The sequence below is a fragment of the Lepidochelys kempii genome, chromosome 10 (genome assembly GCF_965140285.1).
Source record: "Lepidochelys kempii isolate rLepKem1 chromosome 10, rLepKem1.hap1, whole genome shotgun sequence".
In the NCBI taxonomy this organism is placed as follows: Eukaryota; Metazoa; Chordata; order Testudines; family Cheloniidae; genus Lepidochelys; species Lepidochelys kempii.
In genome coordinates this window covers 56,118,133-56,142,654 of record NC_136389.1, presented here as the reverse complement: position 1 = coordinate 56,142,654, position 24,522 = coordinate 56,118,133, and the positions used below count along the sequence as shown (strand labels likewise).

General features: G+C 39.6%; 1 protein-coding gene across 9 annotated transcripts in view; it reads left to right on the top strand.

Moving 5' to 3' along the window:
- Window positions 1–24,522, top strand: part of TJP1 (tight junction protein 1) — a 308,783-nt gene that overhangs the window by 243,626 nt on the left and 40,635 nt on the right. For all 9 annotated transcript variants that reach the window (XM_073303700.2, XM_073303698.2, XM_073303696.2 and 6 more), the window contains 8 exons: window positions 10,798–10,940; window positions 13,111–13,216; window positions 15,169–15,319; window positions 18,246–18,354; window positions 19,126–19,345; window positions 20,226–20,410; window positions 20,534–20,629; window positions 21,255–21,337. In XM_073303700.2, the coding sequence (XP_073159801.2) occupies window positions 10,798–10,940; window positions 13,111–13,216; window positions 15,169–15,319; window positions 18,246–18,354; window positions 19,126–19,345; window positions 20,226–20,410; window positions 20,534–20,629; window positions 21,255–21,337 (1,093 nt within the window). The remainder of the gene's footprint in view (window positions 1–10,797; window positions 10,941–13,110; window positions 13,217–15,168; window positions 15,320–18,245; window positions 18,355–19,125; window positions 19,346–20,225; window positions 20,411–20,533; window positions 20,630–21,254; window positions 21,338–24,522) is intronic.

The following is a 24,522-nucleotide window of genomic DNA, read 5'->3' as shown; positions in this document are numbered from 1 at the left end:
CATACAAGCAGAATGGTCAAACAGACAAAGGAATAGGCCTGAAGATGTATAGTCTACATGCAAATATCTTTTGATTCAATAGTCTAGGCTCTGGGTTACCCCTCAATAGAAGTATTTGCATCCAAGTTCAATGCAAAGTTCTAAAGCTCTTCTCCAGTTAAAGAGACCACCAAACCAAGGCAAAAGACGATGCGTTCTGATCTGTGCCCATAATGGTGTCTTTTGTTTCTTTCCCCCCATTCACAATGATCCTGGGGACCATTCAGAGGATAAAGAAGGAAGAAGCATATGTATTCTTGGAGCTTCACAGTGGTCAGTGAGGTGCAGGTTGTTGGACCTATATCAGATGGCAGCCACCCTTCAATTATTCCTCCTCTGCTGGAAAGACCTCCTATCACAAGCACTAATTCTGTATCCTTCCTGGGGGGAGGGATAGCTCAATGGTTTGAGCATTGGCCTGCTAAACCCAGGGTTGTGAGTTCAATCCTTGCGGGGGCCATTTGGGGATCTGGGGTAAAATTGGGGATTGGTCCTGCTTTGAAAAGGGGGGGTTGAACTAGATGACCTCCTGAGATCCCTTCCAACCCTGATGTTCTTGATTCTATGATACCAACCCAGAGCAAAGGAGAATCTAGCTTCATGGTATTGAAGAGGCACCAGGTGAAACAAAATTATTCAAATGACCTCAGATGCAAAGAATTTTACAAACAGGGCCTATTCAAAGACTTGATCTAGATTTAAAGCCTTGTGTAAGGACCCCATTATAAAGGTGACAGACAAGACGAGCCAAGCATGTGTTTTGGAGTTCATGTAGAACAACTTTAACTTTTACAAGCTGTATGCCTCTCGTTTTGAAATTTCAAGTGGTTGCCGTATCCAGCATACCAGAGACTGCAGGCAAGCATGGAACTGCCTTACCCTCAGACATTGACAGGCTTCTCAGAATAGCATCTCTTGTTTACCCTACACCAAATGGAATAATTCTGTTTTGGACCTTAATTTAGTAGTATTCCCCAAAGAAGCATCTTTTAAAATCAGTCTAAGTATCTCTTTTGTTTTTAAAGTATCACGATTGGAATTGCCTCAACACGAAAGGTTCTTATGGAAAATGCCCTGTTGCCATTTACTAATAAGGATGTAGTTGTACCAAGAATGAAGACCGCTTTCATTCCAAAAATCAACTATTTATTCTGTAGAACACACGAGATTTTCCTTCCATTCTTTTGTTAGCATCCAAAATGCCCCACTGAAACTGGCATACTGTGACAGTGTGTCAGGACAAAACTATAATCTACATTGAGGTGCTCTTCAAAAGATGCTTGTCTCTTTCGTGCTGAACCATCCATCTCAAGAAGTAAATTGTTTTAAAATACTAAAAGCGCTAGAGTGGACAGGGGTTAAATGTCAATTATACTTCAAGAGTTTGTGTATAAACTCATGAAACATTTTCTTGTTACGTCTCAAACTTTTTTTTCGTTTGTCAGTTATTTCTTAAACAAATTTCATGGTTTAAGTGCAGTCCATTGATGAAACTAACATGAAGCTGACTTTGTTTTGTGACTGAAGGTTATTTTAAAATGCTGCAGTGTTAAGCATACTAAAAAAAACTCTCCCTGACACAGCACAGATGTTAGAAGTAAAAGCAATACTGTCAGAACACATACACAGCAAAATAACTAACACCTTTGATGACTCATGGGAAATGCAGCTGTAATTTTTCACAAGATTTTGTCACTTTAAAAACAAAGTCATAGAAAGTTATTTGATGCTATCTTCTTGTAGAATGAAATTCAAAGTGCTTACTATAAATTTGAAAAACCCAACCCTAGTGCTATTTTATATTTTTCTTTTAGTTCCAGCCATAATTTGTTTCCTGTCATTTAAAATGACCATCTTTTTCCTATTTAGGCTTCAGTTGCTTTCTTCTAATGTACTGGATCTTCTGGAGACTTTGTAATTAACATAACAGTACAGGATACTAAGTACCTTACTAAGAATGTGAGAATTTTACAATCTGTCTTTCCTCTTCTGAAGAGTCAAGTTCACTGTTACCTTGGAGAATTACTCCAGGTATGACTAACATAGCCATGGTTTACACTACAAAATTTTGCCAGCCTATCTCTATCAATTACGAGTGTGTGTGGGGGTAGGAGTGGTGTTGGGAGGGGGTGGACTCTCTTGCCCTCCAATACAGCTATGCCAGCAAAACCCCTAGTATCATGTGCAACTGTGCCGACAGAGTGCTTCTGTCAGCATAGCTAATGTCACTTGAGGACGTGATGTAGCTTTGCCAGCAGGAGTCGTGGTCCTGCTGGCTTATGCTGCATCTACACTAGAGGGCTCTGTCAGTATAGCTATGCTGACCAAGACTCTGTAGTGTAGACAAGTCTTAAAAGTTTACTGTGTGATTAAATATAGCGAAACTCAACCTATTGACTTTGCTAGATTTCAGAGCTACATTTCTAGAAGCAATGGATTACAAAAACTTTTAGTGTAAAATGGAACTGGCTCTGGGGGCCTTACCTACTTTAAGGTTCCCACCATTCCCATTCACTGTCTTGGATGCCTAGCAGTGTGTAGAAAGTAAAGTGGGTGAAATAGAGATGTCAAGATCTGTAGTGAAAAGAATATTGGCATTTCTTCTAAAAAGAATTTTAGGGATCGTTGTAGGTAACCAACTATGTATGAGCTCCCACTGCAGTGCTGTGGCAACAAGGGTTAACACAAACCTTGAATGTATAAATGGGGAACATACAGTAGGAGAAGAGAGGTGACATATTCCTTTTTGTATATGGCAGTGTTTAGATCACTGTTGGAATTGTGTGTCCAGTTCTGTTGCCATGTTTTTAAAACAACGTTAGCTCTTATCATGTACTCTGTAGTTTTTCTGAGAGAGAGACTTGTCTGTAAAAGCATGCTTTACAATGAAAGACTTGATGAGGTCATGCTGTTTAGCTTATTAAAAAAAAGGATGCAGTGACTCGATCATAGTCTAAATACTTACGCAGAGAGAAGTGATCTAATGTTAAGAGAGATAAAGGAGTTTTTAATCTAGCAAACCAAAATGATAACAGAATCCAATAGCTTGAAGTTAAAAGTTGGAAAAATATACATGAGACATGAAACTGCAGTTTTTAACAGTGAGGATAATTAACCACACTGGGACACTTTACTAAGGGTGTGGTAAAATGGCCATAATTTGGCATCTTTAAATTAAGACTAGATGCCTTTCTAAAATATATATTGTAGTTCAGCTATAATTTTTTGGGCTATGGACAGGAATTCCTGGATGAAATTCTATGTCCTGTGTAATCCCATCAGAGTATATTATGATAATGGTCCCTTCTGGCCTTAAATCTATGAATTAAATGAAACCTTTTATTTCTTTAAATTGGTGTATCTTAAAATGTAGAAAAAGATCTTAATGGATAATTTCAGCAGTATGAAAAGACTGGGAGTATTTCATTCAAGAGTATTAATCCATCTCTGGTAATTTTAGGCATGAGATTGAAGGCAAAGCTAAAACCACCAGAATACTGGTGATATCCCAGCATACTACTCAACCTGATGTGTTAGGATTCCAGAATGATGCTTTCTAAACATTGTGAAATAAATGATAATGTAACTTTGAAATGGTTGGTAACCCTTGCAATACTATGTTAAGACTTCAAAGTAAATGAAGAATAAATGTAGATTTCCACATTCAATTTCCACATGCTCTTTTTCTTTTGATTTCCTTATTTAAGATCTCCTCCTTCAAATAACTTACTCCTAGGCTTTTATGGTGACACTGAGCTCTGTGGGACTAATTCCAACAGTGTTTGTAGGATTGACTTGTTAGGTTGTTTTTGACCTCTACTTTTCCCATCTCCTTACCACGCCAGTTGAAGCTTTTGTTTCTCTTTACTTCTCTTTCTGATTTCATGTGACTGAAAAAATCTAAATCTCTAATCATTGTCCAGGTGATGAGAACTAAAAATTGAAAGCAAGAGGGAGAATGACCTGAACTGCAAGTGAAGCACCATTTACTGCCATGTTAAAATACAGTTTTAGATTTTTTTTGAAATAAAACTCTTTACTTAAACAAAATGAAGATGTTTTTAAAAAGTGCATGAATATTGGAGTCTTAAGAGTGAGTAATGTGAATTGAGTAATTGCATAAGCAGATAATTGGCATGATTCACCACTGCATTACTCCATGTTTATGCCAGTGTTATGAGATGATTGCAGTTACACTGTGGTAAAACTGGACTAACACACAGGAGAATCAGGTCCGATATCTTTTAGTGCATATATTTTGGTTATTCCATGTTTGTTCTGGAAAACTGTCCACTCTTTTTTTTAAATTCAGTCGGACTTTAAATCTGCTCATTGTAGTTGCTATTACAGTTTTTGTTTCTGCTCTGACTCTTTTAAGGCAAATCTTCCTGATAAATTGAATGGCCTTGTCTACACTAGGAAATTAGGTTGGTATAATTGTCATTCGGGGTGTGAAAAATCCAACTCTGAGCAAAGCAGTTAAACTGACCTAATACCTGGTGTAGACAGCGCTACGTCGATGGGAGAATTCTTTCATTGACCTAGCTACCACCTCTGGGAAGGAGGAGTACCTACGGTGATGGGAGAAGCCCTCCTGTCGGTATAGGCAGCGTTTTCACTGAAGCGTTACAACAGCATAACTGTGCTGCGGCAGCGTTTTAAGTGTAGACAAGCCAAAAGAGAAGGGCAAAAGAATATAATATCAACATAGAAGAAATCTTTCACTGTCTCTAGCTTTCTTAATGCTTTGGCTATAATGTGTGTCAGTATTCAAGCTGCGTGACTGTCAGATACCTGGATCCAAAAGTAATAAAGCCAAGTTTGTATTACAAGACTATAATTCCACTGAGTGGTTGATGTTATAAAAGATATGTACTAGCATCCTTCATGGCTTTATAGTTCCATAATTGGAATTGTGCTTTTAAGAAAACTTTTATTATGTGATACATAAAGATTTTAATTTAAAAAATGGTGTCCATGTGATAGCAAGTGACCCTGAATGACTTTGTCTAAAGTCTTTTAACAATGGCTGCTCTTCAAAACATTTATAATGTTTAAGTTTGTACATGCCATGAAGCAACTTTGATTTTTGAATTTTGATTGTGAACATCATAAACACACAATTCATGTGTTTTGCTGTCACATCTTTGTGATACTTTTTTTCCTGTACGTGGTGTCTTAATGTTTCTGTCCTCCTCTAGTTTAGAGAATATGACAGTGAACACTTAAACACTTCTTTTCATTAATTAGAGATTGGCTGCCCAAGTGAAGGATACCAGAGTGACATGAAGCCCCTAAGTAGTACTGCAGAGTCATTTCTAATAAGTATATATGAGACAGGCTTTACATAATCGTTTGTCTTACCAGAGGGGTAGCATATAGAGTATAAACTTCATGTTTTCCTGTTACTAATATGGCTATATAAATAATGCCTAGACGTAAATATGTAAAATACTTCATAGTAGGAAAGTTGAATAATATCTTTTTTTGAGAGTTTAGGATAACATACCTGCAGTCAACTGAAAAGCTCAAATGAAACCTTCGTTAAATCAGATTCCTGAGTTGTGTGTGTATAGCCACTAATTTGCAGGAGGTGGGGAATAACTTTTTTTAGAATTCTGATAAAACATTCTAGAATAAATCATTGCCTATTGCAATGAGACTTGTACCATAGGAGTTGAAAACCTGGGATTCTTTTTCTCTCTCTCTCTCCTCCCCCTCCCACCACGCAACCCATTTTTGAGGGAACAACTGTAGAGATATGTTATTTTTACCCATCCATGTATGTTGATTGAAGTCCTCTGTTATGTATTCTGTAATTTAGAAGGTGTGATGAGACAGACCAATGGCTAGAATGAAAACAAGCAGTCAGGAGAATCCCTGTATAAAGAGTTAGCTTATACATAAATTGACTAATATGTATAATACAAGGAAAAATCAAAAGGGGAGTAGTGGGGGGAATTTGCTGTTAGAAACTCTATTCCTTTTTATTCAGTGCTGCCTCAACTTTTTAAAAACTTATTTATTAAATATTTGAGCTGCACTAATTAAAACAGCAATTACATTTATGCAAGAATATCAATAAAGGATACTAACATGTAAGAATGTGAAAATACAAAGTCCTTAGGTAGAAGTGGCTGAAGATCAGAATTAACTAATATAAAATGTCAGAAATAGTAATATTGCAAGAAGAAAACCATTTTGGGATAGTGATTATATGAAAAATGCTGTACCAAAATAAAATTATATTGAAGAACATCATTAACTACTATTCAATGTCCAGAAATATGAAAAACTAGTTCTGGGCCACATTATCATGCGAGTTATTTTCATTTCTCCGTTTCCTCAGCTTTTAAAAGTTTCTTTGTTTCATACACACATTCAAATATGCCCGTATATTTAATTGGGAACTGGCATTTTATTTCTAGGGAACAAAGATTCAAATCTTAGCACAGCTGAGAAGTGAAAAGACAGTCATTTGTCCACATCCTAAAATCACTATCCAACGGGACATGTATGCAGGAAACGGAATAGGAAAGGTTTTGCAGAAGAAGCTTAATGTATTACTTATGCAGCACAAGATGGGAAAACTTGCAGTGCCTGCTCCCAGTCCTTGCTCAAGCCAATGATACTAGTCTCACTTTCACGAGTACCAAATTACCACCACGAAAAAAGTAGAAATTTATTCAATGTGAATACCATTATGAGAAAAGGGGAGTGAGATAAGTGTTCAAAAATTATTTTATGGAAAAAGATTTGTGTAAATTGAAGTTCAAAGACCAAAATTTTCAAACTTGGATGCCTAAAGTACAGCTGATTTTTAGCTATTTTTTAGTATCTAAGTATAGTTGGCCAGACTTGCAAAGGTGACGAGCATCTGTATCTCCCATTGATTGCAGTCGGATTTGTGAATTATCAGCACTTTTGAAAAGCAGGCTATTTTTAGTTAGGTGCCCAACTTGAGGCACTCAAGTTGGAAAATGGCTCTAGGCACTGTATCAAATTCTAATGGCTTATACTGAGTAGCAACACATCAGTGAATGGTGGTCCAAGGTCCTGAGCCATGCTTTGTAGGTGACAAATCTGAGGAATTGTCACAGATTGAAGTGTCATTAGAGTTTTGGAATTAATTGATAAACTTAACAGTAACAAGTTACCGGGACCAGATGGCATTCGCTCGAGTTCTGAAAGAACTCAAATATGAAATTGCGGAACTATTAACTATGGGTTGTAACCTGTCCTTTAAATCAGCTTCTGTACCCAATGACTGGAAAACAGCTAATGTAACACCAATATTTAAAAAGGGCTCTTGAGGTGATCCTGGCAATTACAGACCAGTAAGTCTAACGTCAGTATCGGCCTAATTAGTTGAAACAATAGTTAAGAATAAAATTGTTAGAGACAAAGAAGAACATAAATTGTTGGGCAAAAGTCAACATGGTTTCTATAAAGGGAAATCATGTCTTACTAATCTATTAAAGTTCTTTGAAGGGGTCAACAAACATGTGGACAAGGGGGATCCAGTGGACATAGTGTACTTAGATTTGCAGAAAGCCTTTGACAAGGTCCCTCACCAAAAGCTTGTAAGTAAATTAAGTTGTCATGGGACAAGAGGGACGATCCTTTCATGGATTGAGAACTGGTTAAAAGACAGGGAATAAAGGGTAGGAGTAAATGGTAACTTTTTAGAATTGAGAGGCGTAACTAGTGTTGTTCCCCAAGGGTCAGTCCTAGGACCAATCCTATTCAACTTACTCATAAATGATGTGGAGAAAGGGGTAAACAGTGAGGTGGCAAAGTTTGCAGGTAATACTAAACTGCTCAAGATAGTTAAGACCAAAGCAGACTGTGAAGAACTTCAAAAAGATCTCACAAAACTAAGTGACTGGGCAACAAAATGGCAAATGAAATTTAACGTGGATAAATGTAAAGTAATGCACATTGGAAAAAATAATCCCAACTGTACATACAATATGATGGGGGCTAATTTAGCTACAACTCATCAGGAAAGCAATCTTCGATCATTGTGGATAGTTCTCTGAAGACGTCCATGCAGTGTGCAGCGGCAGTCAAAAAAAGCAAACGGGATGTTTGGAATCATTAAAAAAGAGAGAGAGAATAAGACGGAGTATATCTTATTTCCCTTATATAAATCCATGGTATGCCCACAGAGAAAGGCAACTAAAATTATTAGGGGCTTGGAACGGGTCCCATATGAGGAGAGATTAAAGAGGCTAGGACTTTTCAGCTTGGAAAAGAGGAGACTTAAGGGGAGATATGATAGAGGTATATAAAATCATGAGTGGTGTGGAGAAAGTGAATAAGGAAAAGTTATTTACTTGTTTCCATGAACTAGGGACCACCAAATGAAATGAATGGGTAGCAAGTTTAAAACAAATAAAAGGAAGTTCTTCTTCACTCAGCGCACAGTCCTGTGGAACTCCTTGCCTGAGGAGGTTGTGAAGGCTCAGACCATAACAGGGTTTAAAAGAGAACTGGATAAATTCATGGAGGCTAAGTCCATTAATGGCTATTAGCCAGGATGGGTAAGGAATGGTGTCCCTAGCCTCTGTTTGTCAGAGAGTGGAGCTGGATGGCAGGAGAGAGATCACTTGATCGTTACCAAAAAGAAAAGGAGTACTTGTGGCACCTTAGAGACTAACCAATTTATTTGAGCATAAGCTTTCGTGAGCTGTAGCTGTAGCTCACGAAAGCTTATGCTCAAATAAATTGGTTAGTCTCTAAGGTGCCACAAGTACTCCTTTTCTTTTTGCGAATACAGACTAACACAGCTGCTACTCTGAAAATTGATCATTACCGGTTAGGTTCACTCCCTCTGGGGCACCTGGCATTGTCCACTGTCGGCAGACAGGATACTGGGCTGGAAGGACCTTTGGGTCTGACCCAGTATGGCCATTCTTATGTTCTTAGTTTAGCAGAATGTGTAAACCTTGCTTCTGATGCCAGTTACTTAGTACTGCCAGAGAAAGCATATCCCACCCATGTTTATAAATTCAGTGGTTTTATCTTTTGGTACAGCCTTAGTTCTGTTAGAGACTCTGACTAAAAAAAAGTCTTGTTTCCCATCATTATAATTAATACACAGCTTTTGAAGTAATAATTTTAGTATAACTAAAATAAATGTTGCAGTGTGTAATGTGTATCAGTAGATATAATTTTTTTTTAAAGGATGCAAATACAAGTTACTGCCCAATAGCTCCATCTAGCTTCTGGAAACAGTAGTATTTTAAGAAAGGTGGCATCTTTCAAAATACATCTGTCCATGATAGAGAGAGAGATCCAAACGGAAAACCATCTAATAGTGTTGTGCTATCTTGTACAGTATACTTCACCAAGGACTCTTTCTACACAAAGAGAGTCTTCCTAGTGGCTCTTGAGAAAGAAGTAACTGAGCAGTTCAGGGTCATCAAGGAAACAAATGTTTCCTAATAATGTCAAATTCAGTATCCTTTAATGCCTGGCAAATATATAATTCCTTCAGAACGCTCACTGTATTTTTATTGACATACAAGGTGATAGAAATAAAAGTAAACACACTTGTTATGCAGTATCTTCTGTTAATTTTATTTTTATATGCATGTGTATTTAATACTTTAGCAGAGTTTGAATATCTTATAAACTAATGCTTTTTTATAATGAATATGTTTTGGAATTGTGGTTTGTTTAGTGCAGCGATTGATTAAACTGTTCATCGATGCTGATTATGATTTGCCATAGTAAGTAGAAAGTATCTGAAATTCATAAGTGCCAGGAGTCCTGACATGAAGGATTTTTAGGAAGTAGTTGTAAGTTTGTGGTATACTTCTTTTAAGCCTATGTACATTTTGAATCTCGTCTGTGACTATATGGCTACCGCTCTCACATAATTATAGTGTACTGCATGCTTGTACAACCCACTGAGGTTCTGTTCATGTATACAGATTTGAGTTTGTTACTGCCTCTTTGCTAAAGTACCTGGTCCTCTAGCTCAAACAGTGGAAGTGCTGATGCTTTTAGATCTAGAGGTCCCGGGTTCACTCTCCAGAGACTATCTAGCAAGGAATGCTGTTGTACTTGCATCACATTCTCTTTAGATGTTGCATGCTGTAAGCATATGTAGATACATTCTGGAGCAGAAAATTCATGAGGCTACTCCTGTTTTCAGTAAAGGAACATGAAGTATAGAGCTGGTATGGGAGGCAGGCACTCACTTTTTTTCTCCATTGCACCAATCTTAAGTGGAAAGGATTTAGAATAGCTGTGGATTTTGAAGGCTGCTCTTTCGCAACCTTGAAGGATCTAGAGGGAAGGGAAACCTCCTTTCCTTCTTGAAGGGCTGCCATTGGCTAAATTCCTCAATCCCTGCTGAGTCAGCAACCATAGGAGGGGTCCAAAGGGTCATGGTAAATCCTGGGATTTTGCCCAAAAATCACTAGACTCCACAGGGAAAAGTGTCACAGAGAACAGCACATCACTTGCTCCCATCTCCATTCCTGCTTCTGAACTTAGCATGGAAGACTATCCACACAAGGCACGGGAAGGACATGGGGCAGTGAAAAGACCACATTCTATTCTACCTTGCCCTCCTTTTTCCAGGGATCTACATGTGGAGAGCTCCCACTGTGCAGATTATTTTGGGATGAATCTGGTAGCAAATCAGTTTGACCTGAAATGCAGAAATGGTGGTTTCACAATAATACTGTGAGGTAGCATGGCGTACAAACTAAATGCCATATGTTCTGTTTTTCTGATATATAGTCTCCGGAGCAAAGAAGATGAGAGAATATCAAAACCAGGAGCTGTCTCTACACCTGTAAAGAATGCAGATGATATCCCTGTTTCTAAAACCATGGAAGAGGCTATAATTGAAAGAAACGAAAAACAAACTCCACCTCTGCCAGGTAAATATGGTAAAACGCCAAGTTATGCCTGCTGCCTCTAATGAATGCTCAGTAGGAATTTGCGCTACTTCATATCTACAGCATGATTTCTCTCAAGCTGTTAAAATGTACAACTGCATAAATACTAAGAATATGCAGATTCAAAGGGCCCAGCTCTGCCCCTAGTTATATGGGTGAAGCCAGTTTAAATAATGGCAGAAGTGGGTCCAATGTTTTTTGTCATTTTTCTGAATATGCAAGTCTTCCTGAGAGCATAGTTCAGCTTGTGGTATTTGTGGTTTTCAATTCTGGAAGATCACTCTAAAGCGCTCTCCGCTGTGGGATTAAAAACTGTGTTGGTTACAACTGTGTCCAAGCATGCTTGTTGCTAAGAGGATTCCGTCATGATTTCCAAGGCCAAGGTAAGATGGAGGGCTTTTTCCCCTCTAAAAGCCATACTAACACATTTAAATATAGAAGTAGCTAACGCAGTTTTGATCTCAATGGAGAGCTAAATCTTTTTTGTTGGTTTGTATTATCATAGCACTTAGGGCCCTAATTAAGCACCAGGACCTCATTGTGCCATTCACTGTATAAACACAGAAGAAAAAGGGCAGATGCCCAGGTTACAGTCCTGAGTGATGGATAAGATGATCGTGGTGTCCACAGTAATCAAGAAAGGAGGTAGTGGGAGGATTTGGGGGATTAAGAGCTCTGTTTTACCTGTGTGCAGTTTGAGCTCATGGCAAGACATCTAGGAGACAATGTCAGAGGCAGGCAGAAATTTTAGTTTAGATAGAAGGAGGCAGGTCTGGAGTAGAGATCTGAGAGTCGTCATCTTAGAGACTGTGGTTGAATTTGTATTTCGCGGATGAGATTACCCAGAGATATGTAGAGGGCGCAGAGAAAGTGACCAGTGACATCCCTGTGGAATACCCACAGAAAGTTGAAGGAAGGATGGACCTGCTGAAGGAGTCATTGGAAATTTAGGAGAGAAGAGGACAGAGGGGAGACAACCCAGGGAGGACAAGATTTCAAGGAGGAGGAGCATGGTCAACTGTGTTTAAGGCGGTGGGCTGGTCAAGGAGGATGAGGTTGGAGTACTGGTTCTGAGCTTTGGCTAGGACAAGGTCATAGAGACTTTAGCAAGAGCAGTTTTATTGGCATGAAAGGGGCAGGAGTTGTATTGGAGAGGATCTAGGATGGGATCCTAGATGGAGAGAGAAATTTGAGATGGCTACTGTAAACAGTGCTTTCAATGAGCTTAGAAATACAATCTTGAAAGAGGACAGTAGGTAGAGAGGTAAATGGGTTCAAGGGTGGTGTTTTTTTGTTTTTATTTGGTTAAAATGAGAGAAGCGAAAACATGCTTGTACTGTGAGGGAGCGAGAAAGCCAGAGGGAGGAGAGAGATGAGATGAGAGTGGGTGTGAAGGAAATGAGGGTATGGGAGGTTAGGAGTCACTGGGACAAGTGGATGGGTTGGAGGAGGAGATCAGACAAAATTCTTCATCTGTTATAGGGGAGAAGGAAGAGAATTGTGGGAGGAGAAAGGAAGGCAAGCTGTGGAGAGGGGGAAGATCACATCACATTTTGTCAGTTTTCTCTTGGAAGAAATGAGTGAGCGGATAGAGAAATGATGACAGGAGGAGGGAAAAGTCAAAGGCAGCTGAAATGGCAGGTCTGGGTTTCAGATAAGGTAGAGATGTAGAGTTGTTTAGCTGGAAGATTATGGTAACTGACTGAACCTTTCTGGCTCCTCCCATTTTGGGGCAGTAGTTACACTAGTGGAAATTCTAATCCTTAATGTCCAAATCTTACATGATTGGAAAAAACAGTGTAATGTGTTCTTTCTGTTTTAAAGAATTGTGTATTTATCTATGATGTATTCTGCATGCTTTAAAATTTCAACAGATGTTACCAAAGTACAATGGGAAATTAAAAAAAGAAAAAGTGCAGTAATTAAACCAGCCTTAAAAAATCTACTCACCCAAGAGGAGTAATCTTACTCAGTCAGTACAAGAGAGTTATTTTCATTACTGACACTTGTGGTGAATGGGAGAAGAATTTTGTTCCTGAGCTGGTAGATTTTCATGATGACAATTTTGCAAGTATGAGTTAAACTGTATTGGTTACACAGCCTTTAAAGAATTAATAGCATGGCAAGTTGGGTTTTTTGTTTTGGTTAATAGAGCCAAAGCCAGTGTATGCTCAAGCTGGACAACCAGATGTGGATTTACCAGTCAGTCCATCGGATGGTCCTTTACCCAATTCAACTCATGAAGATGGAGTACTTCGGTAATGTAATTCAAAATTCTTTATTTGAACCTGATACCACAGTCCTTGAGCAGACCAAGCTTTCATTAAGTCAATGAGTATTATGGCTGCATGGGGACATGTAGGGCTTTGTCTTAACATACATTTCTAATCTGTTTATAAGTATTAGGGGTGTGGGAGTTGTGGCTCGTCTGTGAGCTTTGGATGCTTTGTTAACAGTTATATTACATACTTAGCAATTTTGAAACTTACCAATCACTTTTTATAGATATTATTTAATAACTGTTTTGGTTCTCTCTCCCAAACACTGCTTTTCTTCTCTTTTAAGGAAAAACAGTCATGCATTCAGGAGAACCCTATAATTGAGTGCTATGTCCAAAAAAAAAAGAGAGAAATAGCGATTCAGTTGTAAACTTCCAAGGGAAGGTTGACTGTTAAAAACAAACAAAAAGCCCCTTAAATTATGAAGCAGTCTATTTAAAATACGATTTATATAAATTAATATATTAAAGCAAACAACAAAATATCTTAAGCAAGTGAATAGAATCATAGAATATCAGGGTTGGAAGGGACCTCAGGAGGTCATCTAGTCCAACCCCCTGCTCAAAGCAGGACCAATCCCCAATTAAATCATCCCAGCCAGGGCTTTGTCAAGCCTGACCTTAAAAACTTCTAAGGAAGGAGATTCTACCACCTCCCTAGGTAATGCATTCCAGTGTTTCACCACCCTCCTAGTGAAGAAGTGTTTCCTAATATCCAACCTAAACCTCCCCCACTGCAACTTGAGACCATTACTGCTTGTCCTGTCCTCTTCTATCACTGAGAATAGTCTAGAACCATCCTCTCTGGAACCCCCTCTCAGGTAGTTGAAAGCAGCTATCAAATCCCCTCTCATTCTTCTCTTCTGCAGACTAAACAATCCCAGTTCCCTCAGCCTCTCCTCATAAGTCATGTGTTCCAGACCCCTAATCATTTTTGTTGCCCTTCGCTAGACTCTCTTCAATTTATCCACATCCTTCTTGTAGTGCGGGGCCCAAAACTGGACACAGTACTCCAGATGAGGCCTCACCAATGTCGAATAGAGGGGAACGATCACATCCTTTGATTTGCTCGCTATGCCCCTACTTATACATCCCAAAATGCCATTGGCCATCTTGGCAACAAGGGCACACTGCTGACTCATATCCAGCTTCTCGTCCACTGTCACCCCAGGTCCTTTTCCGCAGAACTGCTGCCTAGCCATTCGGTCCCTAGTCTGTAGCTGTGCATTGGGTTCTTCCGTCCTAAGTGCAGGACCCTGCACTTATCCTTATTGAACCTCATCAGATTTCTTTTGGCCCAATCCTCCAATTTGTCTAGGTCCCTCTGTATCCAATCCCTGCCCTCCAGCGTATCAACCACTCTTCCCAGTTTAGTATTCATCCGCAAATTTGCTGAGAGTGCAATCCACACCATCCTCCAGGTCATTTATGAAGATATTGAACAAAACCGGCCCCAGGACCGACCCCTGGGGCACTCCACTTGACCCTGGCTGCCAACTAGACATGGAGCCATTGATCACTACCTGTTGAGCCCGACAATCTAGCCAACTTTCTACCCACCTTATAGTGCATTCATCCAGCCCGTACTTCTTTAACTTGCTGACAAGAATACTGTGGGAGACAGTGTCAAAAGCTTTGCTAAAGTCAAGAAACAATACATCCACTGTTTTCCCTTCATCCACAGAACCAGTAATCTCATCATAGAAGGCAATTAGATTAGCAATATTACCATTATTTTCAAAAGCTCAGCTGATGAGAAGAATATTCTGCTATTATAGTTAGTGTGTTGCTGAAAGAAATAGCATGGATACAATGATGTCAAATTGAAATAATGAACAAATTCTCTGCTGGTGTAACTCCACAGCTGCTAATCTATGACCACATATTCAACTGTTGTATGTCTGTTAATTGGAATGTGTTATAAACCTACAGGCCAAGCATGAAGCTGGTAAAATTCAAAAAAGGAGACAGCGTGGGCTTGCGGTTGGCTGGTGGCAATGATGTAGGCATATTTGTAGCTGGTGTTCTGGAGGACAGCCCTGCAGCGAAAGAAGGATTAGAAGAAGGAGATCAAATTCTCAGGGTAGGTCAAAATCTTTCATACAAAGAATCTGCTGCAGTTCAGTAATGCAACAGAATTTTGGTACGTATTACCTTTTTAGTGTATACTGTTTTATCTTTGCCTACCCTGAATAGGGTTAGACGATGGTGGTAAAAATTCTTGCAGCTTCCACTGTTGCTACTAGATCACTGGTAAATTATGGCTCCCAAGTTTCCTAGTTTCAGATTGGATGAATAATTGTTTAACTAACTGGCTATTAAACTGTTAACTAAAAAGTGTGTATAAATATCTTTATCATATAAACAAATAATAATCAGCACGTAGCACTTAGCATCTTTCATTCATAGATATCTAGTTTTGCAAAATGCCTAGAAAAGTAGCATTGTCCATAGGAGTTTATTGCCCAATCATCTGCACCCCTATTTCAGAGCACTGCTTCCAACACATGTTTTTGAACAAAAGAAGAATGTGCCTTATTTACCCTGCAGTTAGCTCAGTTAGTGAATAGATTAAAACTTTGGTATCACATACGGTATTAAAAGTATACCATTAGAGACCCGGACCAACCCCTTACGTATAATTTGCGGAATATATGGTAAATTGTGTAAATGTGAGTTTTTTCCTCACATGGATTAGTAAAACTCTCGTAATGCTACTATGGCATGTTTCTAGAAAAGTAATTTCTTTGTATTCTTTCATATTGATGACAAAGTTTAAAACGTGGAATTTTTAGTTCTCATTCAATTTTACAAAGGTTTTTGTACTTCAGTCTGTTTTCAAAAGCAAGACACTTGGGCCTCGTTACCTGCTGTTTATGGACTTTGGTGGGGCAAAAGGATAGACCTACACTTAGAGTTTTGAAATTGGACTGATTAAACTTTAAAGAAACATGTTTTAACAGCATGCATGTGCTAATCATTGACTACCTAATGTTGATAATCAGATCTCAAATGTTCAAATATACTTAAAGATTAGATAACAAGGAGTAAGGGCAACCATAAAGGAAAATCGTGTGAAACAAGTTTGGACAACTAATCTCAGTGTTTGTCTACATGGGGAGTTTAAACCGGATTAAGTTGAGTTAATCCAGTGTGTAATGTCCGCTGACCTCATTGCAGACGCCTCATAAAACCCTGAAAACAACGGAGAGGTGGAAATTGTACTTCAGATCAGTGAGTGATAAAGAAATGGATCTTGCTGTGGCCAGGGACAGAGTTACCACAGCAAAAGACACTGTTGAGAAAGACGGGGATGCAGAGAAAACTCCTGGAGGCAATATAGAGCCAGAATGCTTTGATGCAGCACTTGCTGCTGCTGCCAGAGCAGCAGGCAAGGCAGTGCTCCAAACCAGGACCTAGCCTTGTTCTGTACTCCCTGGATAGCACAAGATACTGAGCTCAGCCCTTTTGAGCCATCTAATGCTCTGTATAGCTTCAAGCCTCACCACTCAACACGACCGATGTCAACCAGCCTTTGTAGCACCATGGAGAAATACCCCTTTCTATTTATAAATTCTAAGCCCTTGTCAGGGGAGGTGGGGGTGAAGCTGAAATAATAAGCACAGAGGTCTCCTCAATTGCCCCAATACAGTTTGGGAACCCATGCATACAAAGCCATCAATCTCCTGAGCATTATTAAGCTTTATAATCCAGTGAAACAGTACTTTATCCATGGCGTCGCACATCTGCATGACAGTGGCTCCAACAGTCGATCTCCCTGCTCTGAATTGGTTGGTTATGGACTGGTTGGATTTGGGGTTGGCTAGTTTCTAGGTGGCATTGGTGACCCACTTCTTGACAGGTATGGGGCACCGCAAGTTGGCATGCTGCTCCTGCACTTTCGGAACTACTTCAGCACAAAAAGGTTGTCTTAGCCATTCTGAAATTCTCTTGCCACTGCTGGTCATCCCAGGTCTGCAGAACAAACCTTTTCCATCAGTTGATGCTGATTTTCTGAGTCCAGAGACAGTACTGTACGGTGCGAAGTTGTTCCAGGAACAGTCGCTGTAGTAGCATTTGCTGGATGTCACCATCTTCTTCCTCACTCTGCTTCTTCTGTTGATGCTTAAGCTCCTGCTGCTGCCACATCATCTCCTTCTTGGTGCAGAAGGCAAAGTCCAAAACCAAAGTCACCTGGCTACTAGAGCTGAAATACAGCACAAGCAGCCTCTCTGTGTTTACAGTTGCCAGCATAGACGTGAAGAGCATCGTTGGGACCATGCTGGCTGACGGCAATTCAAAAATGGCACTAGCCTGCCCAGAAAGGGAGCTTGGTGTGGAGATGATGGAGATACGAGATTTTTTTTTTTTTAAAAATTGGAATCTGCCTGGCTTCCCTTATGCATCCTGCAATGCACAGCCAGAAGAATTCCAGAATGCAGACTGCTAAATAGCAAAGCAAAGAACCATGGGATACCCTCTGAGAATGCCACGCAGTTTGTACATGGCAAGCCACAGTCATGTGTACACAATGCAAATTGAAAGAGGAGGCAGCCATCCTATATGCCTGCCATTAGTGTGACTTAGATATTGCATGTTAAGAAACACCTGTCAAATCAATCCGGTTTAACTCCCGATGTAGACACATCCTAAGAAGCTCCTCCATCTGTAATAATCTAAACATATGGCCCTTTGAAATCTCTGGTACTTCTAGGTCATCCATGATGGCTGACCTAGAAGTACTCGATAAAGTCTGTTCAGTTTATACTCTGCAGGTACTGCATATTTTTGTTAAATAGCAATATTTTTCACTTATTCTGAGAAATATACGCAAAAAGCTTCTTGAAGTTCATGCAGTTAAGTTATATTTAACTGGATAAACAACTCTTAAGATTAATTCGTTGTGAAAAACTGCATTATTTATGTGAAATGTATGTTTCACAATGCATGTATATGTTTTGCTACATTGTGTAGTAATTGAAAACCGTTCGTTATTGTATTGATGCCAGGTAAATAATGTAGACTTCACAAATATCATCAGAGAGGAAGCAGTGCTTTTTCTGCTTGATCTCCCTAAAGGAGAAGAGGTGACAATTTTGGCACAGAAGAAAAAGGACGGTAAGTAGTTTCCTCAAATATAAGGACAGAAAGTGCTTGGCCGGCTTTTTGAGACCAGATAGAGACGGTGTAGCTTACCTTTGATAACTGTTTGCCCTGGGGAGTGGCAACCCAAGAAGGTTGGTAATGTGAAGCCTTTCACTTTTAGGTCACTATTTCAAATGCAGTGGAGATTGTACAGTAGTGATAGATTAATTATCTGACAACAGTTCAGTAGCTAGTTTTGAAATGAGTCTGTGGTCTCAATCCTTTTCCACGTGAATGGGGTTGCACTGCTATAACTTTTTTTTTTTTTTAAACCACACAACCATAACTGAAAGAGTTATATCAGTACAAAAGTGTGTAGACTACGTCTAAATAATGGCTGTAAAACTGTGGCTAGACAATATGAGGAAACTCAATGTTTTAAGGTTCATCCGTTCTGTAATAAGTGATATCTGATTCCAGTGCTGTCCGTATGGCTTGATATGCAAAATTCACTAAATCAGCTCTGAACTCATAGGAAAAAAGACAAATAATATAAATACTGTGAATTCATGGAGGATATCAACTGTTTCTGAATGCATCACAGTAACGTGATATGGATTGTATGTGAATTCCACATACATTTCACATGCTGATATGTGGGGATTTAGTCTTACGGGTTTCCAAAATACCTCACAATTAAAATGGAGAACTAAGGATAGGCAAGATTTCTGCTCAGAATGTTTTTATATAACTGCTATGAGCATTAGGAATCCTTTAATGTACTTCAACTAACTTTTATTGCAGTTTATCGTCGCATTGTTGAGTCTGATGTAGGAGATTCTTTCTATATCAGAACTCATTTTGAATATGAAAAGGAATCTCCCTATGGGCTAAGTTTCAACAAAGGTGAAGTGTTCCGGGTGGTGGATACTTTGTACAACGGCAAGCTTGGGTCCTGGCTGGCTATTCGAATTGGCAAAAATCACAAAGAGGTGGAAAGAGGCATCATACCCAACAAAAACAGGTAGCATCTTGAAACTGTTTAGTACAATGATTGTGAAATCTGTGGCCCAAGTTTGTGCAAGTTCTTAGTCTGTTTAATGCTGTTTTAGTAAAATCTCCTGGTCACTCAGACATTTTATACCTTTCTTAACATTTTGGAAGAAAAATCAGTTGTAGAACCCCAAATAATTTGCAATTAGACTTATCCAGTTTGAGTACCCAAACTTACATTTGGGTTTGGTTTAGAACAGAGGTTCACAAACTGTGGCCCTTGGTCAGTCCATTGGCTAGTCACATGGAGTTGTCTCTCCCTGTTTCCAGGCAAGAGAAACACAAGGGTGGGGGAGTAAATCTTAGTGCAGACAAGGCCTTAAAGGTGTGATGTCAGATTGAATTAGGTAACTGAATTCAAATTAACACCTTCTAAAACTCTAGTCAAGACAAAGCAATTGTATTTCAGAGTGTGCTAATCTGGTGAAATTAAAGCCTAGTGGGGAGTCTGTCATCTTTTTTCCTAGTCTAGGTAGGGCCTAAAATTAATGAAGAGCAAAAGTAGACACACCATATATCTCGCCAAAAATTTACAAATACATAAATACTTTCTGAAAAGTACATACTACTTAAGTAATGGTTGTAGTTGCATCAGCCGTGTTAATTGATCACTCGTGGCAAGAGAAGGGGATTTTCAAAAGGCAATTACTTTGTTAAAATGTACTGAAAAATGTACTGGGGAACCTCTCATTTGGTGATCAGTGGTCCTTTAGCCTGTTATGTCATTATAATGTGTTCAGGCTTAAACTTTGTTAATCAAGTGTCATTTCAAAAGCTGATTTGTTTGTTGCTGGAGTTGGGGTTTTCTGTCAATTATTTTTTTTAACCCCTGGAATCTCTGCCCCACTTAGAGCTGAACAACTAGCTAGTGTACAGTACACACTTCCAAAGACAGCAGGGGGAGATCGTGCAGATTTCTGGAGGTTCCGAGGTCTACGCAGCTCAAAGAGAAATCTCCGAAAAAGCAGAGAAGATCTTTCTGCCCAACCTGTTCAGACCAAGTTTCCTGCATATGAAAGAGTTGTTCTTCGAGAAGGTAGCTTCCTGTTAAAGAGATTAAAATATTTGCTGATTCAGTTCAACATTTTAATCTTCATGACGGAAAAACTGCATCCTAAAATACATTTAAATCAATTTACTTTGATTTTTCTTATTCCAGCTGGCTTTCTCAGGCCTGTTACCATCTTTGGGCCAATTGCTGATGTTGCACGAGAGAAACTGGCAAGAGAAGAACCAGATATTTATCAAGTTGCAAGTAAGCGTCTCTCTTTGCTTATCAGATTAATATAAAATTATAATTATATAATCGCCTCTTTTGCTAGCCTTTGCTGCATTATTCCTGCAGCCATTAATGTTTTAAAGTCTCACTTTTATATTGTCAGCAGTTTACTGAAACACTCTGAAAGGCTTACATTTGGTTGTAGTTAACTAGTGATTGATACAGATATTTTAAAGATAAAGTAATACAAATTTGCTATAGGACTCTTCAGGAACATCATGTGCATTGAATGAATGCAAGCTCAATTTATTATTATTAATGCTATCATAGGACCCAATCCTGTAACATGCTGAGCTTCCTCAGGGCTCCCTCCCGCAGCCCCCTCTTTAATTCAGCACCTTGCAAAAAACATTCAGAAGCTCCTAGTAAATACCTAACAAATTTTGTAACTAAACTGGGGAACTAACAGTTTAATTCCTGCATTATTTTTAAGTAAAAAAATGTATCTTCAGCACTATAATTTATGAGAGATCTGAACCAGTATTTTGAGCTAGAGAAGGAGATGGTCCATTTTATATTAATGGGGGAGCATAGAAAGGGTTGTGTAATTGACCAATAGGTGGCTAAGAAATTATGACTTTAACTGTGTTCTCTTGAACAGAAAGTGAACCAAGAGATGCTGGTACTGACCAACGTAGTTCTGGCATTATTCGTCTTCATACAATAAAACAGATAATTGACAGAGTAAGTGGTAAAAGTATGCTTTGTTGTTAAATTTGTAGCTGATTCTGAAAACAAATGAGAGAGAACAGGAATGTTGAATTAATTGAATGACTAATCATGTGAATAAACCTAATAACCATAACGATAAATGCTGTGGTTTTTACATACAATAGCATAAACAACAAAGTATAAATCACGTTTCACAAAAAGCAAAAAATTATGTACATAATTTATCTCCAGGCACTGTAGTAACTTATGTACTCTTTTTATATAAATTAAACCGTGACAGTAAGGTTGAATGAAACAATTTTCTCTGTATAGAAGCTTTTAAAAGTTGACGTAAAGAAAAATGCCATATCCTCTACCAAATCGAGCTCTTGACTGGAGCTGGACAGAATCTTTATCCAGAAATCCAGAAATGTCTAAACAATTTTTTTTGACATTATCAAAACATCAGTGTTTTGGGGGCTAGCGTCACAGGGGGATTTATCACCAATCACAGAGGAGGTTGTTTGTGATGCCCCTTTATGCCCAATAGCCCGGCGGTATCCTAGATTTAAATCCCTGTTCTGGAGCAGATACTTGAATCCAGGCCTCTTTTTTCCCAGGTGAGTGCCTAACCATTAAATTATTGGGTAGTTTGCAGGGGTGTCTTTCAGTCTCTCCTGTTGAAGCTGTTCTATTTGGTATAAAACACTTGAATATTTATTTGTCCAGAGAGAGAGAGAGAGTATGAGAGTGACTCTGTACCTCAGTGGTTAAGGTATTCACGGGGGACACCCAAGTTCCAGTCCCAGCTCCAATGACTCTTATCTCTTAGTGGCATGGCAGTTCAAAAATGTACCAATAACAAATTTTAAAGCTGTAATTTACTTACCTGAGCAGTAGGGGATGTTCTTCATGGTGTGCCCCATACACCCTTCATAGAAGATTTTCATTAGCAGTATCCATTTGGCCTACACATGCGCTGCTGATCTTCTTGTGCCCTATACCAAGACTACATCAAGCTGCATAGGCAAACAGGCCTCCATTCCTTCTGAACTGCCTTGGCTTGAGACTCAGCTTAGCACGTCCTCATGGTACGTGCCTTGGCTACTTGCTGACTTTGGTCTAACTTAGTTCATTTTAGCTAGTAAGTTAGTTAGTTTGTAGTTAGTTAAACTCGTTATTTAGAAGATTGTTTGTTTTATTTCCTCGTGGGAGGTCCTCCCTGTGATGAGCATGCCCAATTCACTGGGGTTTAAATGTTGCTGCACGTGTAGAGGCCATCATGGTGGGTGACAGACACTCTTAAAGTGCATTTGCTACCTAGGAGAGTCTCATGTCCTATAGAAATGTAACATCTGTTTAATCCTCAAATCCAGGGCTTGAAAGAACTGGGGAATCAAGCTGCAATTGTTAATGATGGAGTGCTCCTTTTGTCCTGCTTTGGTGCCTGGCCAGGAGAATCCCCTGGCACTTCAGTCTGTGGGGGGTATCTAGCACCTCATCAGCCTCGGTGCAACACTCTCCTGGAAAAGGGAAGGCCTCCCAGACCATCTCTAAAGATCTCAAGAAGAGGAGCTCTAGCTCCCCTGTTAAGGAGTCTACCTGAAAACCATCTGAGCTGGTCAACCGTCTGGGACTTCAACCTTTTGGCCCAGTACCACAAAGGAGAAGGGCTCCTCTGATACTAGTGAGGTGGGAAAATCCCGTACCTCTAAGAATAAGCCTGGCTTCAAGAAAGCCCCAGTACCATCTGGTGGAGATGGCCAGAGCAAACACAGCAAACGATACTGATCGTTGGACTTAACCCTTCTCCCAGTACCTGTCTCACGTTCTTCGGTGCTTCTGGAGAGCACTTGAAACTCTTGGTACTGTCCTGCAGGTATAAGCATGTCACTTGGTACCGCAACTCTGCTCTGTACTTCAAGACTTCAGGTAACCAAAGGATCCATCCCCTGTTTCTTTCTATCCAGCTATTGCCAAAATAGATTTCAGGATGTATTACTGCATGTTGCAGTGCTGTTAGCATTCCACCTCCTGAATTGTCATCTCATTCTACAAGGTCACAGGCTACATCTATGGCTTTACTTAAAAATGTCTCAGTATCTGAGATTTGCATGGTCCTCGGTACATACCTTTTCCGGGCACTAGGCTGTAGTTAATGCCTCTAGATCTGATGTGGCTGTTGGCAACGCAGTTCTTTCCTCAGTTATAGACTCAATTCCAAGGCTCCCTCCTCCTTATGAGGATACTGCTTGGGAGTCATCAGAAGTGGAGCATCTATAGGAACACTACTCAAAGAAAAAGAGGTTACTTGCCTTGTGCAGCAACTATGGTTCTTTGAGATGTGTGTCACCTATGGGTGCTCCACTACCCCCGCCCTCCTTCTCCTCTGCTTCAGAATTCTTTCTGACACTTAGCAGTGGAGAAGGAACTGAGGACAGTTTGTCTTGGTGCAGGACTTGAGAATATCAGCAGTGCATGCTTGGGCCAAACCGACATTGCTAATGAAAATCTCTGATCAAAGTCATGTGGGGTGCATGTTCACATGAAGTGAAGTGCCCATGTCGGAGTGGGGGGCTACAGTTATTACACAGGGTGAATAACCTCTTTTTTTCTTTGAGATGTGTAGTCCATATACATGGGATATGTATATATGAACTATGTATCTCGAAGAACATCCGTTACTGCACAGGTAAGTAATCTCCTTTTCTTCTTAGTGATTGTCCATATCGTATTCTACTGCTGGTAATTCCCAAACAGTCTGCCTCCACAGAGGCAGGAAGAAGTAGTTCACTCCCACAGGGACTGCAGCACAGTCCTGCCAAACAGAGCATCATCCCTGGTTGCTTGCACTCGTGAATAATGTTTCATGAATGTGTTCACAGAAGACCAAGTTGCCAGCCTGCAGATGTCTCTGAGGGGTATGCCTGCCAATGCCTGATGTAGCCTGTGCCCTGGTAGTCTGAACATGAACTGGTACACTGGGCTATCCAACTGGAATATTCTCTGTTTGAACACTGCTTGTCCCCTAACCCTGCTCTCATAAATCACCAAGAGATGGAGGTATTTTCTGAAGGGCCTAGTCCAAGTAGAACAGCAAGGCCTTTCTTGTATCCAGTTTATGCAGCCTCTGCTTGGCCTTCCCTGTGTGAGGCTTCAGGAAGAACTATGACAGCTTGACGATTTCATTCATGTGCAACTCTGGAAGACTTCTGCAT